Genomic DNA, 17551 nt, shown 5'->3' with positions numbered 1-17551 from the left:
GTTGTTGTTCAATTTTCCCGAGCCTCATGATGATTTGTTCTGATGTATACAAAGCCCTCTGCCCTCCCCAAAAAGTGTACTTAAGCAATGCTCAGCCCCTGCTTGGGGCTCTGGGCTGCTTTCCCTTCTTGAGTGGGCACGGAGCCCCAGCATGCTGGTTCAATAAATCCCCTTCTGCCAATTGCATGAGTGGTCACTTGGTGGTCTCTTTCTCCGACGTTTCGCGGGACCCTTACAACATCATGTGACACTCAGGGGTGACACATGTGACAGAGGAGAAAGAACTGGAAGAAGTGAAGGATTCTAGGCAAGAATGATCCTGCTTAGAAGGCACTTTCAGATGTAACCATTGTTGCATGTGTGTAATTTATTTAACACTACTATGTACATAGTGGACAAACTTAAGTCCTTATTTCAAACATCTAGTCTTTCTAGATGTGGAGAAGTGCACAAAGTATATTAAAAGTAGAGGTAGTAAATAAGACATGTCCTAGATATCTTTTGGTTAAAATTCATGAGGAAATATCTGTCTTGTGGAAATGGAATGATCCAAACACTTCTCTGAGCAGGACATATTATATCAGTGCTGGTTCAGGGAGGAAGAAGGAAAAGAAAATATAAAGGGCTTTATACCAGTGTATTTTCTGTGAAGCACAATTGACCATTGTCCCTTCTATTTGTGAGTTTTGTTTTACTATTCTTTGTAAAGAGTGTATATAAAGGACAAATGAGTCCTAATTTACGTCTAGTCTATCTAGATGTTAAAGAGGTCACCAGTGTAGGACAAGAGTAGAGTTAATAAACTGACACACCGAGTACATGTTGTGTTAAATTCATAGGAAAGACTGTTCTTAAAACCACTTAGGAAGTGAAATTGTTAAAGTCATCTGTCTGCATTACAGATGCAAATATTGACCTGTGGGTTGATAAGACTAGAAGGGAAAGGGTTCTAGGCCAGAATGTTACTATTGGAAGAAACTTTCAAATTCCAGCCATTAAAAAAAGGGCATGCTTTTCTTCAAAGTATAGCCTTTGTTAAGTAAGTGCTGCCATTTCTTCAGTGCTGCTATAGGTATAGTTGGAAACTTCAGTCCTTGTCGAAAACATCTAGTGTTTCTAGATGTTTAAAAGTGCACAAGACATGGTAAAAGTAGAGAGCTAAAGGAATACCCTTTAAGTATGTGTTGTTACTGCATAGGAATGGTTGCCATGTGGGGGAATGGAGTTGTTGAACTTGATGTCTTGGAAGGTAGGTTGAAAGTTCACTGGATGGGGGAGGGGAAAGAAGAAAGTATGCATAGAGAAGCATTCTGTGCCCCTTAGATTAGTTCAGATTGTCTAGTCATTGTTACATGTGCATTTTAGTTACTCTTGCTGGGTATTAAAGGATAAGTCCTAATGCCCAAAGGTTGTTAGAAGTAGCAAAATGACCCCTGTATCAATATCCTTTTGTTAATCTTGAGGAAGAACTGCCTTCTGAGAATGACCCTTGTTAATCCACCTTTTGGAGCTAGGGCTAGTCTGAATTTAGTCCCTGGAATGGGGAAGCAGGAAAAGAGGAAGTGTGAGGGGAAGTGCTCTTGTCTACTGTCTCCATATCTGGATACAGGTTTACATTATAACCATAGATCAGCCATCTGTGCATTTTTGGGAAATTGTTTTCATTGTGCACAACATTCTGACTGCATTTAAAACATCTAAGCTTTCTACATGTCCTGAGGTGAAGTGAATCATAAAAAGGAGTGCTAGTGGGCTGGGACTATAGCTCAGTGGCAGAGCACTTGCCTAGCATGCGTGAGGCACTGGGTTTGATCCTCAGCACCACATGAAAGTAAAAAAATAAAATAAAGGCATTCTATCCATCTACAACTAAAAAAAAAAAAAAAAAAGAATAAAAAAAGGAATCCTAATGAATTAGCCAATTTGAAAATATCTTTTTGTTATAATTGATAGAAAAGGGCTGGGGATGTGGCTCAAGCTGTAGCGCGCTCGCCTGGCATGCGTGCGGCCCGGGTTCGATCCTCAGCACAACATACAAAGATGTTGTGTCCGCCGAAAACTAAAAAAATTTTATTAAAAAAAATTCTCTCTCTCTCTCTCTAAAAAAAAATAAAAAAATATTAATTGATAGAAAAGATTCATCTTGGACCTGGAATTGCTTTAAATAAACTACAATGCCTCAGAGGGGCATTGTGTATCAGGACTTGTTCCTTAGGCTGGCAGCAGAGGAGCACAGGGAAACACACAGGGAAAGATGGGAGCAAGTGATCAAAGATTTACATTTTGATGTGAGCCACTGGTGTGTGTGCATCTGCTGGCTGTACTATAGGATTACTTTAATTCACTGGGAACATGCATTCTTGCTAATAGTTTAGTAGCAGAAATCTGGTAATGAAACAAGCTTGCTGTATTCTGTTGTGCTCTTATTTTAAATTGAGCATTGAGGGAATGCATTATTTCAGTTGTAACTCTGCCAATATGTCTACCTAGAGACCTGTGGACATTTCTGTCTTCAGTGAAATTTTTGTCCCCAAGAAAGGATAACAGATTGAGTTGGTGTAGTGTATTTTTGGTTATCAAAAAATACCTATGTAGCTTTAGGATTTTGAATTGGTGAAGATTCATGATGTGTGGAAAAGCTTGATACACACTACCATCTCAATCACCAAAAATAGGATACTGTGTATATACACATACAACCTAGCAGACAAATCCAACTAAGCTGCTTGAGACTAGATGACTTTGTTCTTGGCTTGTGTTTTTATTTTTCCTGTAATTACAATTAACTTTTTAAAAATAAAACTATTTAAAAAACAACAACAACAAAACAGGGAAAATGGTGGGGGCTGTGGCTCCATAGTAGGGTGCCACTCAGTTCAATCCCCTGGCCGCACCCCCCTCAAAAAAAAGCAGATTGAAGTGCAGGTTCCAAGTGGAACACACACACACACACACACACACACACAATATCTTACTCTCTATCTCTTCCCAGGGGAAGAGGAAGAGCTGTTTCTTTGCTTGTCTTATTTATTTATTTACTTACTTATGGTCACCAAAAACCTTGCTAGAAGCCTCCTGGTTCCCTCTGAGTGAAAATCTCCCCTCCCAGGTCACAGCTAGGCCCTGCACCCATGCTGAAGGCACTCGCTCAGAAGAAGAGGGGATCAGCTAGTGTGAGGCCCACAGGAATTTATCCTTGAGTCACACAGGGCAAGCATGTGCACCAGAAAGTCTCTAGGGCTCTCTTGGACACCCCCACACCCCAGCCTTCTGGTGTGTCTCCATGCCCTCTCTTCTGATCAGGTGTCACCTTTCACAGGTGTGGTCCCCATGGGGATGCTGGTGCTGCCTTCAGACTGCCCCAGGTGTCTCTTCATGGACCTTTCTTTGAGCTGGAGGGGACCAGTCTTGGCTCATTTTGCAGACTTGCAAAGGACTCCTTTTGGGGACAGTCAGCCACAAGGACCTGAGCATGCAATTGGGCACCACCCTGGGGTGAGGATGGCAGAGGTCAAAGCCTGGAGAAAGGTGGCCACCCACAGCTAGATAAAGGAGGGAGTCAGGAAGGAAACACTGCCACCTGCTGACAGGAAGGGAAAGGCTCCTGGGAGGAGGTAAGTTGGGTGGCCTCTAGTTTCTGGTCAAAGGAAGAAGACTGTTTTCCTCCAAATCTTCCCATAACTGGAAAGTGTGGCATAGTCACTTGCTTTGTTTTTTAAATTAAAACAAAAGTCCTAGTGTGCATGCAGCAAGAAAGGGTAGACGATGGGTGGATGGAATTACTGTGCAAAGTTGTGGAAGTGGGATCCTCCTGCCTCAGCCTCATGAGGCTCTGGGATTACAGGCATACACCACAATGTCTAGTGACTTGACTTGTTTGTAATTGGGTTACTTTATTGTGGAATTGTAGGAGTTCTTTATATATTATGAATGTTCATCTCTTAGCAAATATAAACAACTTGAAAATATTTTCTCAGTTTATGTTTTCATTTTGTTGATTGTGTTTTTTTTTTTAAAGAGAGAGTGAGAGAGAGAGAGAGAGAGAGAGAGAGAGAGAGAGAGAGAGAGAGAGAGAATTTTTTTTAATATTTATTTTTTAGTTTTCGGCGTACACAACATCTTTGTATGTGGTGCTGAGGATCGAACCCGGGCTGCACGCATGCCAGGCCAGCGCGCTACCGCTTGAGCCACATCTCCAGCCCTTGATTGTGTTTTTTGATGCAAAGAAGTTTTTATATTTGATGCAGTGCAGTTAACCTATATTCAATTTGTTGCCTGTGCTTTTGGTGTCAGATGATTGTCAAATCAAGCATCACAAAGTTTTCCCTGTTTTCTTCTAAGAGTGTTATAGTCGTAGGGGTTTTTTGTTTTGTTTATTTCTTTCTTTGTGGGTTTTTTCCTGTGTGTTTGTGTGAGACAGGGGGTTTTTTAGTGCTCCCTAGGACTGAACCCAGGGCTTTGTCCATGCAAGGCAAGCATTCTAATAACTGAGCTATGTCCCCAGCATTTATCTATCTATCTGTCTACCTACCTACCTACCTATCTATCTATTTATTGAGTATTCACAGGATCAGAAGTGAGCCTTGGAGAAATATACATCCACCACAATAAAACAACATTAACAAAGCTTCAATGACAGATGAAGTAAGCACTTTAGAGCTCCACTGAGCTGAATCTGAACTTGTGAGTGTGCTATATCTAGGATGTTGAATGTCCCCAGAGACCTATGAGGTGAAGGCTTGGTCCCAGCCTATGACAATCTTGGGACATGGTGGGACATTAGGCCATGGGGCCTAGTGGAAGGAAGGTAGGTCACTGGGGAGCACTGGCCCCCAGCCCTTTGCTCTTTGCCTCCAGGCTGCATTGCAGTGCAGTTCCCCCCACTGCCTGCACTCACCATGATGTCCTTCCTTACCACAGGCCCAAAGGCACTAGGGCAAGTTACTATGTACTGAAATAATGAGTCAGAGCAACATTTCCCTTCTTATATAAGTTCGTTATCTCAGGTGTTTGAGTATGGTGAGAGCAAACTAGCTCAGAGTCCCACCTTGCTGCATTGACATGAGAACCATAAATACTGAGTTAATTTCATTCTAAAAATTTTCCTATTTTTATTTATTTATTAATTATTTATTTTTATTTATTCTAAAAATAGACCATGATATCAAGCATGGTAAGAAAACAGGAAGATGAAGGCCTCTGGAAGCAACTATACTAAAACTTTACCCACAGGCTGCTACAGACAGTGTTTATGAGACTTTCACCATTTCACATCAGGTGTTTACAAGAAAGATGGTCAAAGAGTTCAATCGATAATTTCCAAAGTAGGAGAAAGGAGAGGTGACCATATCAAGTGACCACCTCCTATTCTCATAATGCCCAATAGGTTTTTTATATTTTATATTTTATTTTTGTTGTACTGGGGATCAAACCCCGGGCCTCACACATGCCTGGCAAGTGCTCTAGCACTGAGCCTCATCCCCACCTCCCCACACCACTTTCAATTTGTCTGGAGAGCTAATTGCAAAGGTATAAGATTTCCTCAGGTTTTTCAAGGAGATGGAAGGCTATACTTAAGCAGACTTTTCAAGAAATCACCAATGTTAGGGTCCTGGGCACCAGTCTTGTCTGGACATTGGTTGCTGCTGACCTCTGCATACAGAGTAGTTTTATCATTGCTTTCCTGGATAAGAAAATTTTTAGCGGTCCTTATTCCACCGTTTTTGCTGACATCTCACTTGCTTTTTATATTGCTTTTTATAACATGCATAGTTTGATGGAAGTTGATTTCATGCACTCTCTTTGCACAGCACAGTTAGCAAAAAGAAAATGAGAGATGGAAGTAAAACAAATGTTCTTTGTATGGTATCAGTTTTTTACCTTTATAATTATTTTTGCAGTATGAAAATGAAATTATTCTACATATAAATTTTACAACTTGTTGATACTTTGATACAGCCTCATGATATATGTACATTTCCTCTCATCTGTAATAACCACAAAGTGTTCCATTTCAAACATATGCAATATTTGCTGGCCATCTGGACCTGGGTCCTGTTTTTTAAGCTACAGAATTTACAATACAGTAGAATTAATAGGGAAAAAGTCCACGTTATATGTGACACACCTAATAAACAGCATCACTGGCCATCCATGTGATATCTGACTAGCATTTTAGGGGCTAACAACCTCTCAGTATTACAGACATGCTACAACAAATCTGTGTGTGCCCTTTTGGACCCTGTGTGTGTTATGCTCGAATTCGGGACCCCCAAAGACCTCCAGAGACCCAAGATCCATGTAAGCAGCAAAGAGGTGTTTATTGCGAGCTAGCTCGGTCCTCCGCACGCACACACAGCAACTGGTGACGCTGAGAGGCTGGAGCCCAGGGTTTGCAGCATTTTTATGCATTCTATGGAGAGGGCAGGGACTTCACATACATCATAGCAAATCATCACACACCGCGGGAAAATCAAATAACAAGTCTAAAACATGATTAGCACATTCACTGGCGGGAACAAGTTGGATAGGGGTGATTGGTCAGTACAAAAGGGGTATTCGTTTGAACTGATTGGTTTAAGCCAAGAGTGGTGTACATGCTGAGCTACATGGTTTCCCAGCAGGTTATCAACTACCATAAACTACAGGGAGGGTCATCTGGCATCCCAGGTATTTCCCTGTCTCATGCTGATTGGTGGCTGCTAGGGGGTTGCTATGGATCTCCACCTAGCCTGATTGAGTCAGGGACACCTGGGGCAGCAGATCTCTCCTGTTATTTGTAGATAAACAACTTAGCAGTGTGGGAATGTGCCTAGGAGTGCTCTGTGGGTTTTTCCAGGGACAAAGGTCATGTCCCTTCCTTGGACAGGCTTTGCTCTGAGGTAGAGGCTAGTTTTTCATGTGTGCCTGTGAAAACCTGAAAAGAAAGTCCTAAAAACCAACTGCCATTCAAAGCAGGTGTTCCAGTTTACTTGGCCACCCACAATAATTTTAGCCCTCTCAGCTTAGGTTTTAGAAAGGGGAAGTTCAAAGTCATCAAGAACCAAACTGAGATGCAATGCCCAACTCCAGCTGGACAGTGGCAGGTGTTCCAAAGCTGAAACTTTGGATATTCCAGGGCCATTAGAAATTTGTGACGCCAACTCTAGAAAAGACTGGAAATATTGTAACTACTGATTTCTTCTTTAATCATAGTACATTTCTTCTAATTCCTAAGAAAACAGCTCCCAGCTCTATTGTTACACTTCATTTCCTCTTTGTATTCCAAAACTTTTAAGCTCAATGCTACTTACACATGTGTAACCTGTGCAGTACTGACTTGCTATTGATAAATGGACCTGACACAAGGCCCCAGTGGAGATGTAAGAGCAGCTGTGAGGGCCAATCAGCAGTGGACTCAAGGTCTCCTTGACCCTTCTTTTGTTCTATACAGCAGAAATGCTTGTCGGACCTCTTGCAGAACGTGAAGCGGCTTAGTGGCAGCCTGCCCTGCCAAACTTCTCATCAGATTGGTCTGTTACCTTCTTGATTCCTGCAAGAACGTTTCAGGGAAGACCCAAAGAACATGCAAGACGAATTCAGGTACATCCTCTAAGTGTCCTTCAAGCATCGAGGTATCTGGAAACCGTACTTTGTGGGGAAAGAGTCTTTTCATGGAGCACAGGATGGAAAGGTAGATCATGGTGGAACACAGGTTAGCGTGAGTGAGGTGGATGCATTAAAAAGAAAGGAGGGAGAGATCAGCAGATAACAACGGAACAGCGTGCTGCTCAGGCACAGAGGTGACACATATCTGTCATCCCAGATACTCTAGAGGCTCCTGAAAGAGGATGGTCACAGTCCAAGTCCAGCCTGGCAATTTAGACCTTTCTCAAAATAAAAGATGTAAAGGATTCGGGATGCAGCTCAGTGGCAAAGCTTCACTGGGTTCAATCCCCAGTACCAGGTTGAGGGGCAGGGAAGCTGCCTACTGACAGGAGAAACCACAGAAGCATCGGATGCATCATCTGACTCATCCTAGAAAATGACCTGACCCACTGGCAGGTGCTTGCCATGCTGGTGTGTTCTCCAGTGGACTTACAAGAAATCCTAAAAATACCTTGTCAGAGACTGGAGGTGCCCTGCAGTGCTAGGGTGCATGCTCAGAAAGTGTGAGGTCCTGGATTCAGAATCCAGCACCCAAACAAAAACTTTGCCTATTGTTCCCATTGAAAGAGCAAAAAATCAAGAACTCAGGGTGCACATTCCATGGCTTTTTATTGAGATTCAGAGAGGATAGCCAACAGGCTCACTGTCCTGGTGTGCTCAGGCCCTCTATTGTGTGGTGACAGCATCTGTGACAATGTTGGTCACACTCTCAGTGACTTCCTTCACCACTTTCTCTCCTGACTCTTGGGCATTCTTTAAGGCTTCAGCAAAGGCTATCAGGAAGAAAAACAGAGAAAAGGTTAGAGTGAACCCCTTGCTGTGCTCAGCATGTCACCTTGAGAGGCAGGGGGCTGTGGCAGTCTGACAGGAGCAACCCTGGGCACATCTCATGGGGCAGAGGCCGAATAAATTCAAACCTGGTTCTCCTGGGGCTGGGGTTGAAGCTCAGGGGTAGAATGGTGACCCAGCATGCACAAGGCCCTGGATTCAGTCCTCAGTACCACAAAATAAATTTAGTTTATATCCCAAACAACCTGCCTTTGTTCAGTTATGAATGAGACTCAGTATCTGCTCATGGGTACACTGGCTATTTATTCTTCATTTTTGTATTTGTATCTTTTCCTTTCTTTTATATTGGGTGGTTAGATCAGATTATCATTTCTATTATAAATATTTTGCCTCCATCTGTGGCTTTTGTGTGTATGTGGTACTGTGGATTGCACCCAGGGCTTACTGCATGCTGGGCAAGTGCCCTACCACTGAACTACACCTCCAGCCCTGTTTGTTTTATTTTGAGACAGTCTCACTCAGTTTCCCAGGCTGGCCTTGGATTTACAATCCTTGTGACTCAGCTTCCCAAGTGGCTGGGAATACAGATGAGCACCACTGCACCTGGCTTATCATTTTATATCTTAAATGTTTTGTCCCAGTGTGCTGCCACATGGTCTTTTGTGACCTGGTGTTAATGTTCCACAGAGAAGACTATCTGGATGCAACCTTAACATAAGGATTAGTCTGAACTGATGATGGCATTCAGAGATAATTGCATACCAACAGAAAGGATGCAAAAAGGGGGTTGGGATGGTGACCTTGTTGGCCAAAGAAGTGACTGGCCCCACCCAGCTTTCCTTCTTCATCCTGTCCTCCATCTCTTCAACTTTTGGGGTTTTGTTGTTGTTGTTGTTGTTGTTACAGAAATAGAATTAAACCACGGGTGATTCTACAGCTGAGCTACATCTTCAACCCCTTTTACTTTGATGTTGTGATAGGATCTCCCTAAGTTGCCTATGCTAGCCTCAAATTCACAATCGTCTTGCTTCAGTCTCAGTGGCAGGGATGGTAGGCATAAGCCACTATATGCTGGACTCGATCTTTTTTGGTTTCATGCTGAGTGCTGAAAACTGAATCCCAGACCTCATGCAGGCTTGGCAAGCTCTCTACCCCTGAGCTACATTCCCAGCCCTCCCTTCTGTCCTTCTCTCCTTCTCACTTTCTCTCTTTCTTTTCCTCTTTCCTTCCTTTCCTTCCTTCTCTCCTTCCCTCTTTGCCTCTGCCCCACCCACCAACCCCAGCCCTCAGTACCTTGGTCTCCATCCTCAGTGGTGTGCTCCACCACGTCCTTCACCGCTTCCCCCACAGCATCAACTGAAAAAAGGAGACCAATTCAGACGAATTCAGAGACAAAGTCACCATGCAAGCCTGCTTCCCCTCCCAGCACCTCTGGACACCCAGGGTGGAGCTCCAGGATGCCACCCCCAACCAATTCAGGCTGGCACAGAAGGGCCTGGCTGCTGAAAGGGAGCTGAGGAAGCCCGATGAGGACACAGGGCCCTCCATGCTCCTCAGTCTGGCAGGGACTGAGAACAGGCAGTTTGACACAGAAGGTCTCCCAGGTCTTCAGAGAAAAAGATCCAAACTGCCCGCTGACCATTCAGCATCTATGTTCCTCACCTGTCCCCAGGAGCCTCATCTGGCCTGTCCTATCTTCTACCACGGATGCTGGATTAGGCTCCACAGGTAGAGAGGGCGGCTTGGGGCATGAGGCTCTGAGGGCTCCACCCTCAACTGCCCTCCCCAGCATCTGCAGCCCATAGCTCCATCTCTCCTGATGGGGTGATAGGCCAGGGTTCCCAATGGGCCCTCAGCGGGCCTCAAGGCCTGGCCTGATTCCTGGGATCAGCTTGGGACAGGCCCAGTCAAGCCTGCCCTGACCCCACACAGGGGGAAAGAAACCCTAGGTCCTTACCGGCTTCCTCAGTGGCCTTTTCAGTGCGACGGGCCAGGTTGTCAGCCGCTATTTGCCCCAGGAGTCCCAGCATTGTGCAACAGCAGGCAGTGACAGGCGGATGCTGGGGACTGAACCAGTGTGCTTTTATACAGGCCTCTGATGTCTCACTAAGCACCAAACCCTCACCTGACCTGTAGGAAGCTGGGCAGGTGAGTCACTGGAGAGGGCAGCAAGAGGAAGAGGCTGGGTGGGGCATGCCAGTGCTGGTCAAGCACCTCTTGCAGTGAGACACCCCACAGTGCCCCCACCCATGTCCTAGGATCCCTGTGGAGCAGAAGGACAGGGATCACGGCTGAGGCTGGAGAGGAGAAGTCAGGTTGGGCAGGGGCCTGGGTACTCTAGGGGAGGATAGCACTCAGAGACAACTGTCCTACAAGCTCAGACACTCCTATGTAGCTGGTAAAATGCCCAGGATGCCCCGTCTGCTGATTAAGGTTCTCAGTGTGGCCTAGGTAGGATTTTGGAGTTTTTAGGGATGTAGGGACTCAGGCATCCCCTGAGGTCAGGCACACAATAGTAGTGGGCTGGCTGGGGTTGTAGCTCACTGGTACAGCACTAGCCTAGCATGTGTGAGGCACTGAGCTCAATTCTCATCACCACACAGAAACAAATAACAGCAAAGCTCCATCAACAACTAAAAAATATTTTAAAAATAAGTAGTAGTCACCAATATCCTTTTCATTCTTAATGACCTTGTCTCTGCAAAACACAGGAGGTCACAGCCTTGAGCTAGGTAGTCACTCTGACTTTCCAGTCAGTTGATTATCATTCACTCATGCTCCTGAGTAGTGCAGTACTGGGGCAGCCAACATGTGTAAGAATCCTGGCCTGTTTGCACTTGGGGGATCAGTCTGTAGGGGAGGTTCTGCAAGGTCAGAAGGTCACCTTCTAGGTCCTAGAGTAGACTCAGGAGGTTCTTGGGACCTAGCTGGAATTCCACAGAAAGCAGCTTTACTGGCCCCTTACACATCACACATGGCATAGGCCAAGTTGCTGGGAGAGCTCTGAGCTAAGACCAGTCTCCCTGGGGTGGGTAGAGTATGCTGTTGGCAGCAGCACCTCAGGATCCTGAGGCTACAGCCCCACACGTATCACTGCCACCTCCCTCGGGCAAAGGTGGATCAAGGCTTAACTAATTTGTAGGAGGCCTCTTTAACAACAGGATTTCAATAATTCTTGACTTGCAAGTTATACAAGTAGATACCTATGACCCCGAGGACCTGGGAAGAACCATGAAGGTGGGGACTGTGGAGCTTAAGCAGATCCAGATGACCCTGTGCTGCCCTTGTTACAGCTCCAGAGGCCACCCAGGGCAAGGGTGGTGGAGGTCGGGGAGCCAGGGAAGCTGATGGGACTGGGGCAGAGGGACACATGAGGATGCTCCCTGGACCCATCAAACCCCTTTTCTGTTTCCTTGGAGGTTGTATGTGACTCTCACCTCCATAGTGGTCCTCTCTGCCCCTCCCCTGAGAAGTCCCTTGGATTACAGGCATACAACGTAGTACCTGACTAAGCACAACATTTTGTGGTGTGGTTGGTGCTATAGCTCTCACAAACATCAACATTTTGTGATGGTCCATTCTGCCTAGGCCTCCTCCTACTTCTGCTTCATGAATTTGAGCTCATAGTATATGCTGTGCCCACAGATCCTGTGCACATGACCCCTCCCTGCCACAGGGGATCCTCTCCCATCCAGATGCTGGACACTTGGCTTTTTAGTCACCAACGGAAGAGGTGCCCAGCATAACGACTACATACATCCATGAGACAAGCAGGCTCCTGGTGCCAATCAGAGGACCCAATCAGAGGGCTAGAAATTGTCGTTCACACTGAGCAGTCTGGACACCCTCCTTAAAACCCATTTGCTGCACCTCAAATTTTGAACACTAAGTTTAAAAACCATCAATGAATCTTAATTTGCAGTAATTATTTCTGTTAATTTTCTAGTGGTCATATTCTCTCTCTCCTCTCATATATATATATATATATATATATATATATATATATATATATATGATATATATTAGTTGTAGTTGGACACAATACCTTCATTTTATTTATTTATTTTTATGAGTTCCTTAGGATTGAACCCAGCATCTCGCACGTGCTAGACGAGAGCTCTACTGCTGAGCCCCAGCCCCAGCCTGGTCATTCACTTTTGCTCTCTGCCCTTCCACAATTACAAGTTGGAATTCTGCTGTAAGAGCTGCTCCTTCTTCATATTTATTCAACCCACTCCCTGTTTATATTAGTTTGGACTCATAAATATTTATTTTATTTTGTAGATTATAATCCAGTACTGCTATGGTTTGGATGAGTGTCCCCCATTGTCATGTGGCCTTTGTCCCCAGGGTGGCACTATGGGGAGGGAGTGGAGCTTGTAAGACATTGGGTCACATAAGAGGTCTTCAGGTCATTGGAGGCATGGCCTTGAAGAGGATTGTGGGACACTGACCCATTTCTCTTTCTCATTTTTACATCCTGGCCTTAGGTGGTTGGTTTTGATCTGCCATGTGCTCTAGGCCATTGCCATCCAGAATTCTCATCAAAGGCCTAAAAGCAATCATGGACTGCAACCTCTAAAACTGTGAGTCAAAGTAAACCTTTTTTCCTTATAAGGTAATTGTCTCAAGTATTTGTCATAGCAATGGAACGCTGACTAAACAAATACTATCATTGTGGACTTTTTTTGCCCAAAGGATTTCAACTCTGGTTCTAAAGGTTTTCTCATATTCTTTCAATAAGCATCAACCTTTCAAAAATTATTTATTTGGCTGGGAATATAGCTTATCTAGCATGTGCAAGGCCCTGGGTTCAATCCCCAACTCAGCAAAAGTTTAAAAATAATAATAAATACATGTTATTTGTTCATTTGTTTTACTGTTTCCTGACTTAATGACATGACAAGTTGTTTGAGGTTTTTCTTGCATTTCCTTTGTCCTGGCCCAACCCTCAACTACTTATCTTTGAAAAACATGCTTAATATGCAGGAGGCCCTGGGTTCAATTCCTAGCATAAAACAAAACAAAAACACTTCTTCTTGGTGTCCTGAAAAATGGTACTTGGCCACCAGTATAGGACTGCTAGACATATTCATTGTTCCCAGGAGTCAACATGTCTAGGTACTCTCAGCAAACAGAAAATACTGGAAAGATATTCCAGAATTGCTTACCCACTATTCAATGAGAAATGCCAATTTTTTCTGACTACATGACCAAATTTATACATAGTACTTTTTACCTTTAGACCTATGGAATACAGCCAATGCTCTTTCCCTGGGTTACATTTTCTCCCCCCACCCTTCCTTCCATTTATAGTAGAATGAGGTTGATTTGTTATGGTTTGTACTGCTTTGGTGTATGCCCCACCTCATATTCTAATGGGTTCTGTTTATTTGGGGGAAAGAGAACACTACTATGATTTTATAAGTCAGAACTTCCAAAAACCAACCAACCAACAAACAAAGATATGCTCAGAGAAGTGTCCCTTCTTATCTCTGGTACCCTGTTCCCATTTGCCCCTTCTTTCCACCTCTTCTCTACGTGCTCCACTGTAGGCCACAATATCTATTTCTATTGCTCACTTGCTCTCTCCCTCTTTCAGTTTTCCTATACGTTGACCGACTTTATCATGAAAGATGATTCTAAATGTAAACATGCTGGGTAAAAGGCCACTTAGAGGGAATTCAATAAGCATACTAATTTAGACCTCAGCAAGAACACCTAAATAACAAACATAATGATATATATATTACAAATCAAATATTCACGATATCTATGTTAACTGAGAGGAAACAGAACTCTGTATTCTAATCTTGCTGTAAGACTTTGGCTTCATAATTATGTGATCTTGTTAAAGGATTAAAATGAATGCAACATTTCATTGGTATGTACTAAATAAACAACATGCTTATGACTGCAAACAAATCAATTATGTGAAACAAGACAGACAGCATGGACTTGTCCATGTCATTTTTTTTTGACAACCTCTAATCCAGGGAAAGGCAGATAGTAAGATGAGTAAACGGTCTTTGTATATGTGAGCTCCCAAGGGGTTCAGTCTGTGCTGAGTAGTGTTAAGAAACTCAGAAACTGGGGCATCTGCAGACCTTGCAAGTGTCTAAAGGAGATCTCTCCCTTCCATTGTCTCCTCTATGTCCTGCTTTTCTGAAATTCCACTATTGCTTTTGCATTTGGAAACCTTAAGTTGAGAAGGGAGGCTGGCTTTGAATTCGTGATTCTCCTGTATCAGCCTCCCAAGCTGCTGGAAGTACAGGCATGTGCCACTGGCCATGGCACCCAGTCATGCTTTCATTTTATATTTGTATTCTTTGAGATGGGGTCTCAGAATGCTGCACGATTGACCTCAAAATCTTGGAAATGTGATCTTCCCGCTCAGCCTCCAGCATAGTTGGGAATACAGGTTACACCATGCCTGCCTGGCTCAAAACATACTGCTTTTAAATATGAGAAGAAAAAAAAACCAAAAGCAACATTGCACATGAAGAAATCCTACCAAGCAGGGCATGGTGGCATATACTTATAATCCCAGCATTTTGAAAGGCTGAGGCAGGAGGATGACAAGTTTGAAGCCAACCTAGGCAACTTAGTGAGGCCCTAAGCAACTTGGGGAGACCCTGTCTCTCAAAATAAAAAAATAAAAAGTGCTGGGATGCAACTCAGTGATAAAGCACCCCTGGGTTCAATCCCCAGTACAAACAACAACAACAACAACAAACCTGGAAATCCTACTAGAAAAATTTACTTCAGAAAGACACATGAAAATGTTTACACAACCTTCCAACATGAATTTTTAAAAGAACTGAAGACCCTTTATAAATAATAGTAGTTATGATGGAAATATGAATTCAGAAATATTAGAATTCTGAGATAGATAACAGGAGTAGCAGGACATACATAATTCATGAGTAAAATAGAAAAAAACAAAAAAAGATTAGGCATGCTGGGCATGGTAGTGCATGCCTGTAATCTCAGAGATTCAGGAGGCAGAAGCAGGAGGGTGGCAAATTCAAGGCCAGACTCAGAAATTTAGTGAGTCTCTCCCTTAAAATACAAATAAAAGGGGCTGGAAATGTAAGCATTCCCAGGTTCATTCCCCAGTACCACAAAAAAGAAAAGAGATGAAGGGAGGAAGGAAGGGAAGGCCGGAGGGAGGAAGGAAGAGCCTTTTCTGATAAGAAACATAAGAAAGTGGATAACACAGTAGGTGTTTAAGGAAAAAAAAAATCAAAGAAAAAAGGAATCATTAAGGAAATGCAAAGTGTTTGGGAGAAAATGATACATATGCAAACAAAGTAGGAAAGATCCCCCTACCCATATTTGGAATTCCAAAAGAAGAAAGCCTGGCAATGGCACATAGTTAATATTTTAAAAGAGTGTTAAGTACATATATGAAAAGATTAAGTACATGAATTTTTAAAAGAATCAAAGACCTTTTATAAACAATAGTAGTTATGATGTAAATATGAATTCAGAAATATTAGAATTCTGAGATGAGATGGCAGACAACAGGAGCTAGCTCAATTGTAATAGTCTGTCCACTGTGTAAGTACACATCCAAACATCACAGCAGTCTGGGGGTGAATGATCAATATCATTCATCATCAGATGAATGGAAATCAAAACCACAAGGGGATAGCATCTCACATCTTCCATTCAAAATAATGGGTTTTCTTTTAAAAAATCAAGAGATTAAGAATAGGAAGAAATGGGAACCCTTGTACACTGTGGCAGGATGTACTCCATTATGAAAAATACTATGGAGAATCCTTAAAATATTAAAACTGGAACTACTAGAGAACCCAGCAAAATTCTTCTGGGTATACACCCAAAGGAAATGAAATCAGCACCTGGAAGGAATATCTATACTCCTGTGTTTTGTGCAGCATTGGTCACAATTACCAAGATGAAAACTATCCAAACATTCATCAACAAAGGAGCAGGTAACCATAGTTGGTATATAGCACAATGAAACAATATTCACTATTTATTTATTATTAATTTATCTAACCCAGAAGTACTCTACCACTGAGCTATATCCCCAGCCTTTTTTAAAATCTTTCTGAGACAGGGTCTCCCTACATTGCTGAGGGTCTTGCTAAAATGCTGAGGCTGGCCTTGAACTTGCAATCCTCCTGTTTCAGCCTTCTAAGTGTTGGATTACAGGCATAAAGTTTACTTCAGAAAGACACATGAAAATGATTACACAACCTTCCAACATGAATTTTTAAAAGAATCGAAGACACTTTATAAATACTGTGCCCTGCTATTTATTTTTGTAGTGCTAAGAACTGAACCCAGGGTCCCTCTACTTCTGAACTGCATACCCACCCCTTATAACATTTTTATTTTGAGATAGGATCTGCACTAAGTTGCCCTGTCTGGCCAAATAACTGGGATTACAGGTGTGGTACACTATGCCCAGCATAGATCTTAAATCTTCCTATCACACAGAGAGGATTTTAAGTAAAGGGATGGATATCCTAATTAGCTCAATTGTAATAGTTTGCCCACTGTGTAAGTACACATCCAAACATCACAGCAGTCTGGGGGTTGTAGCTCTGTGGTAGAGCACTTCCCTAGCATGCATGAGGCTCTGCATTTGGAAAATAACAAAGCAGGCATGCTGGTTCATACCTGTAATCCCAGTCACTCAGGTGGCTGAGGCAGAAGGATCTCAAGTTTGAGGCCAGCCCTGGCAATATAGCAAGAGCCTATTAAAATAAAATAAAAAGGAATGGAAATATAGTTCAGTGGTAGAGCACCCTAGGCTTTAATCCTCAGTACTGAAACAACGACACATTACAATATATACCTTAAATATATATAATTTTAATTTTTAAAAAATCTTTATTTTTATTTATTTTTACATGGTGCTGAGGATCGAACGCAGTGCATCACAAATGCAAGGCAAGTGCTTACCACTGAGCTACAACCCCAGCCCAAATTTTAAAAAGATTTTATGTTAATATGCAAGAAATCACATAGATGTAGAAAAGAATATGACCAGTGAATATGACTAAAGTAAGAAGGAAAATTACAATTAAAAATAATGTCGTGATGGGCTAGGGTGTCGCTCAGTTATACAGAATTTGCC

The 17551-nt window shown here is 43.0% G+C and overlaps 1 protein-coding gene across 1 annotated transcript; it reads right to left on the bottom strand.

Annotated features, from left to right (window-relative positions):
* Positions 1-8245: 8245 nt before the first annotated feature.
* LOC124096240 (protein FAM25A-like) lies at positions 8246-10479 on the bottom strand. The gene is made up of 3 exons (XM_046449921.2): positions 10394-10479; positions 9730-9792; positions 8246-8420 (listed from the first exon to the last, which is right to left on the bottom strand). Exons 1-3 carry the CDS (start codon positions 10464-10466, stop codon positions 8314-8316), a joined length of 243 nt encoding a protein of 80 aa, XP_046305877.1. The 5' UTR covers positions 10467-10479; the 3' UTR covers positions 8246-8313.
* Between the last annotated feature and the right edge of the window lie 7072 nt (positions 10480-17551).

This window comes from Marmota monax, unplaced genomic scaffold (assembly GCF_021218885.2).
Source record: "Marmota monax isolate L192 unplaced genomic scaffold, Marmota_monax_Labrador192_F-V1.1 WCK01_AAM20220418_F8-fsc00004, whole genome shotgun sequence".
NCBI lineage: Eukaryota > Metazoa > Chordata > Mammalia > Rodentia > Sciuridae > Marmota > Marmota monax.
This window is presented reverse-complemented; position numbering and strand designations above follow the sequence as displayed.

Coding starts and splice junctions, on each gene's coding strand:
- LOC124096240 (XM_046449921.2), bottom strand. CDS start 10,466: ATGCTGGGACTCCTGGGGCAAATAGCGGCTGACAACCTGGCCCGTCGC. Junction 9,793..10,393: donor AAAGGCCACTGAGGAAGCCG/GTAAGGACCTAG, acceptor TCCTTTTTTCAG/TTGATGCTGTGGGGGAAGCG. Junction 8,421..9,729: donor CACTGAGGATGGAGACCAAG/GTACTGAGGGCT, acceptor TCTTCCTGATAG/CCTTTGCTGAAGCCTTAAAG.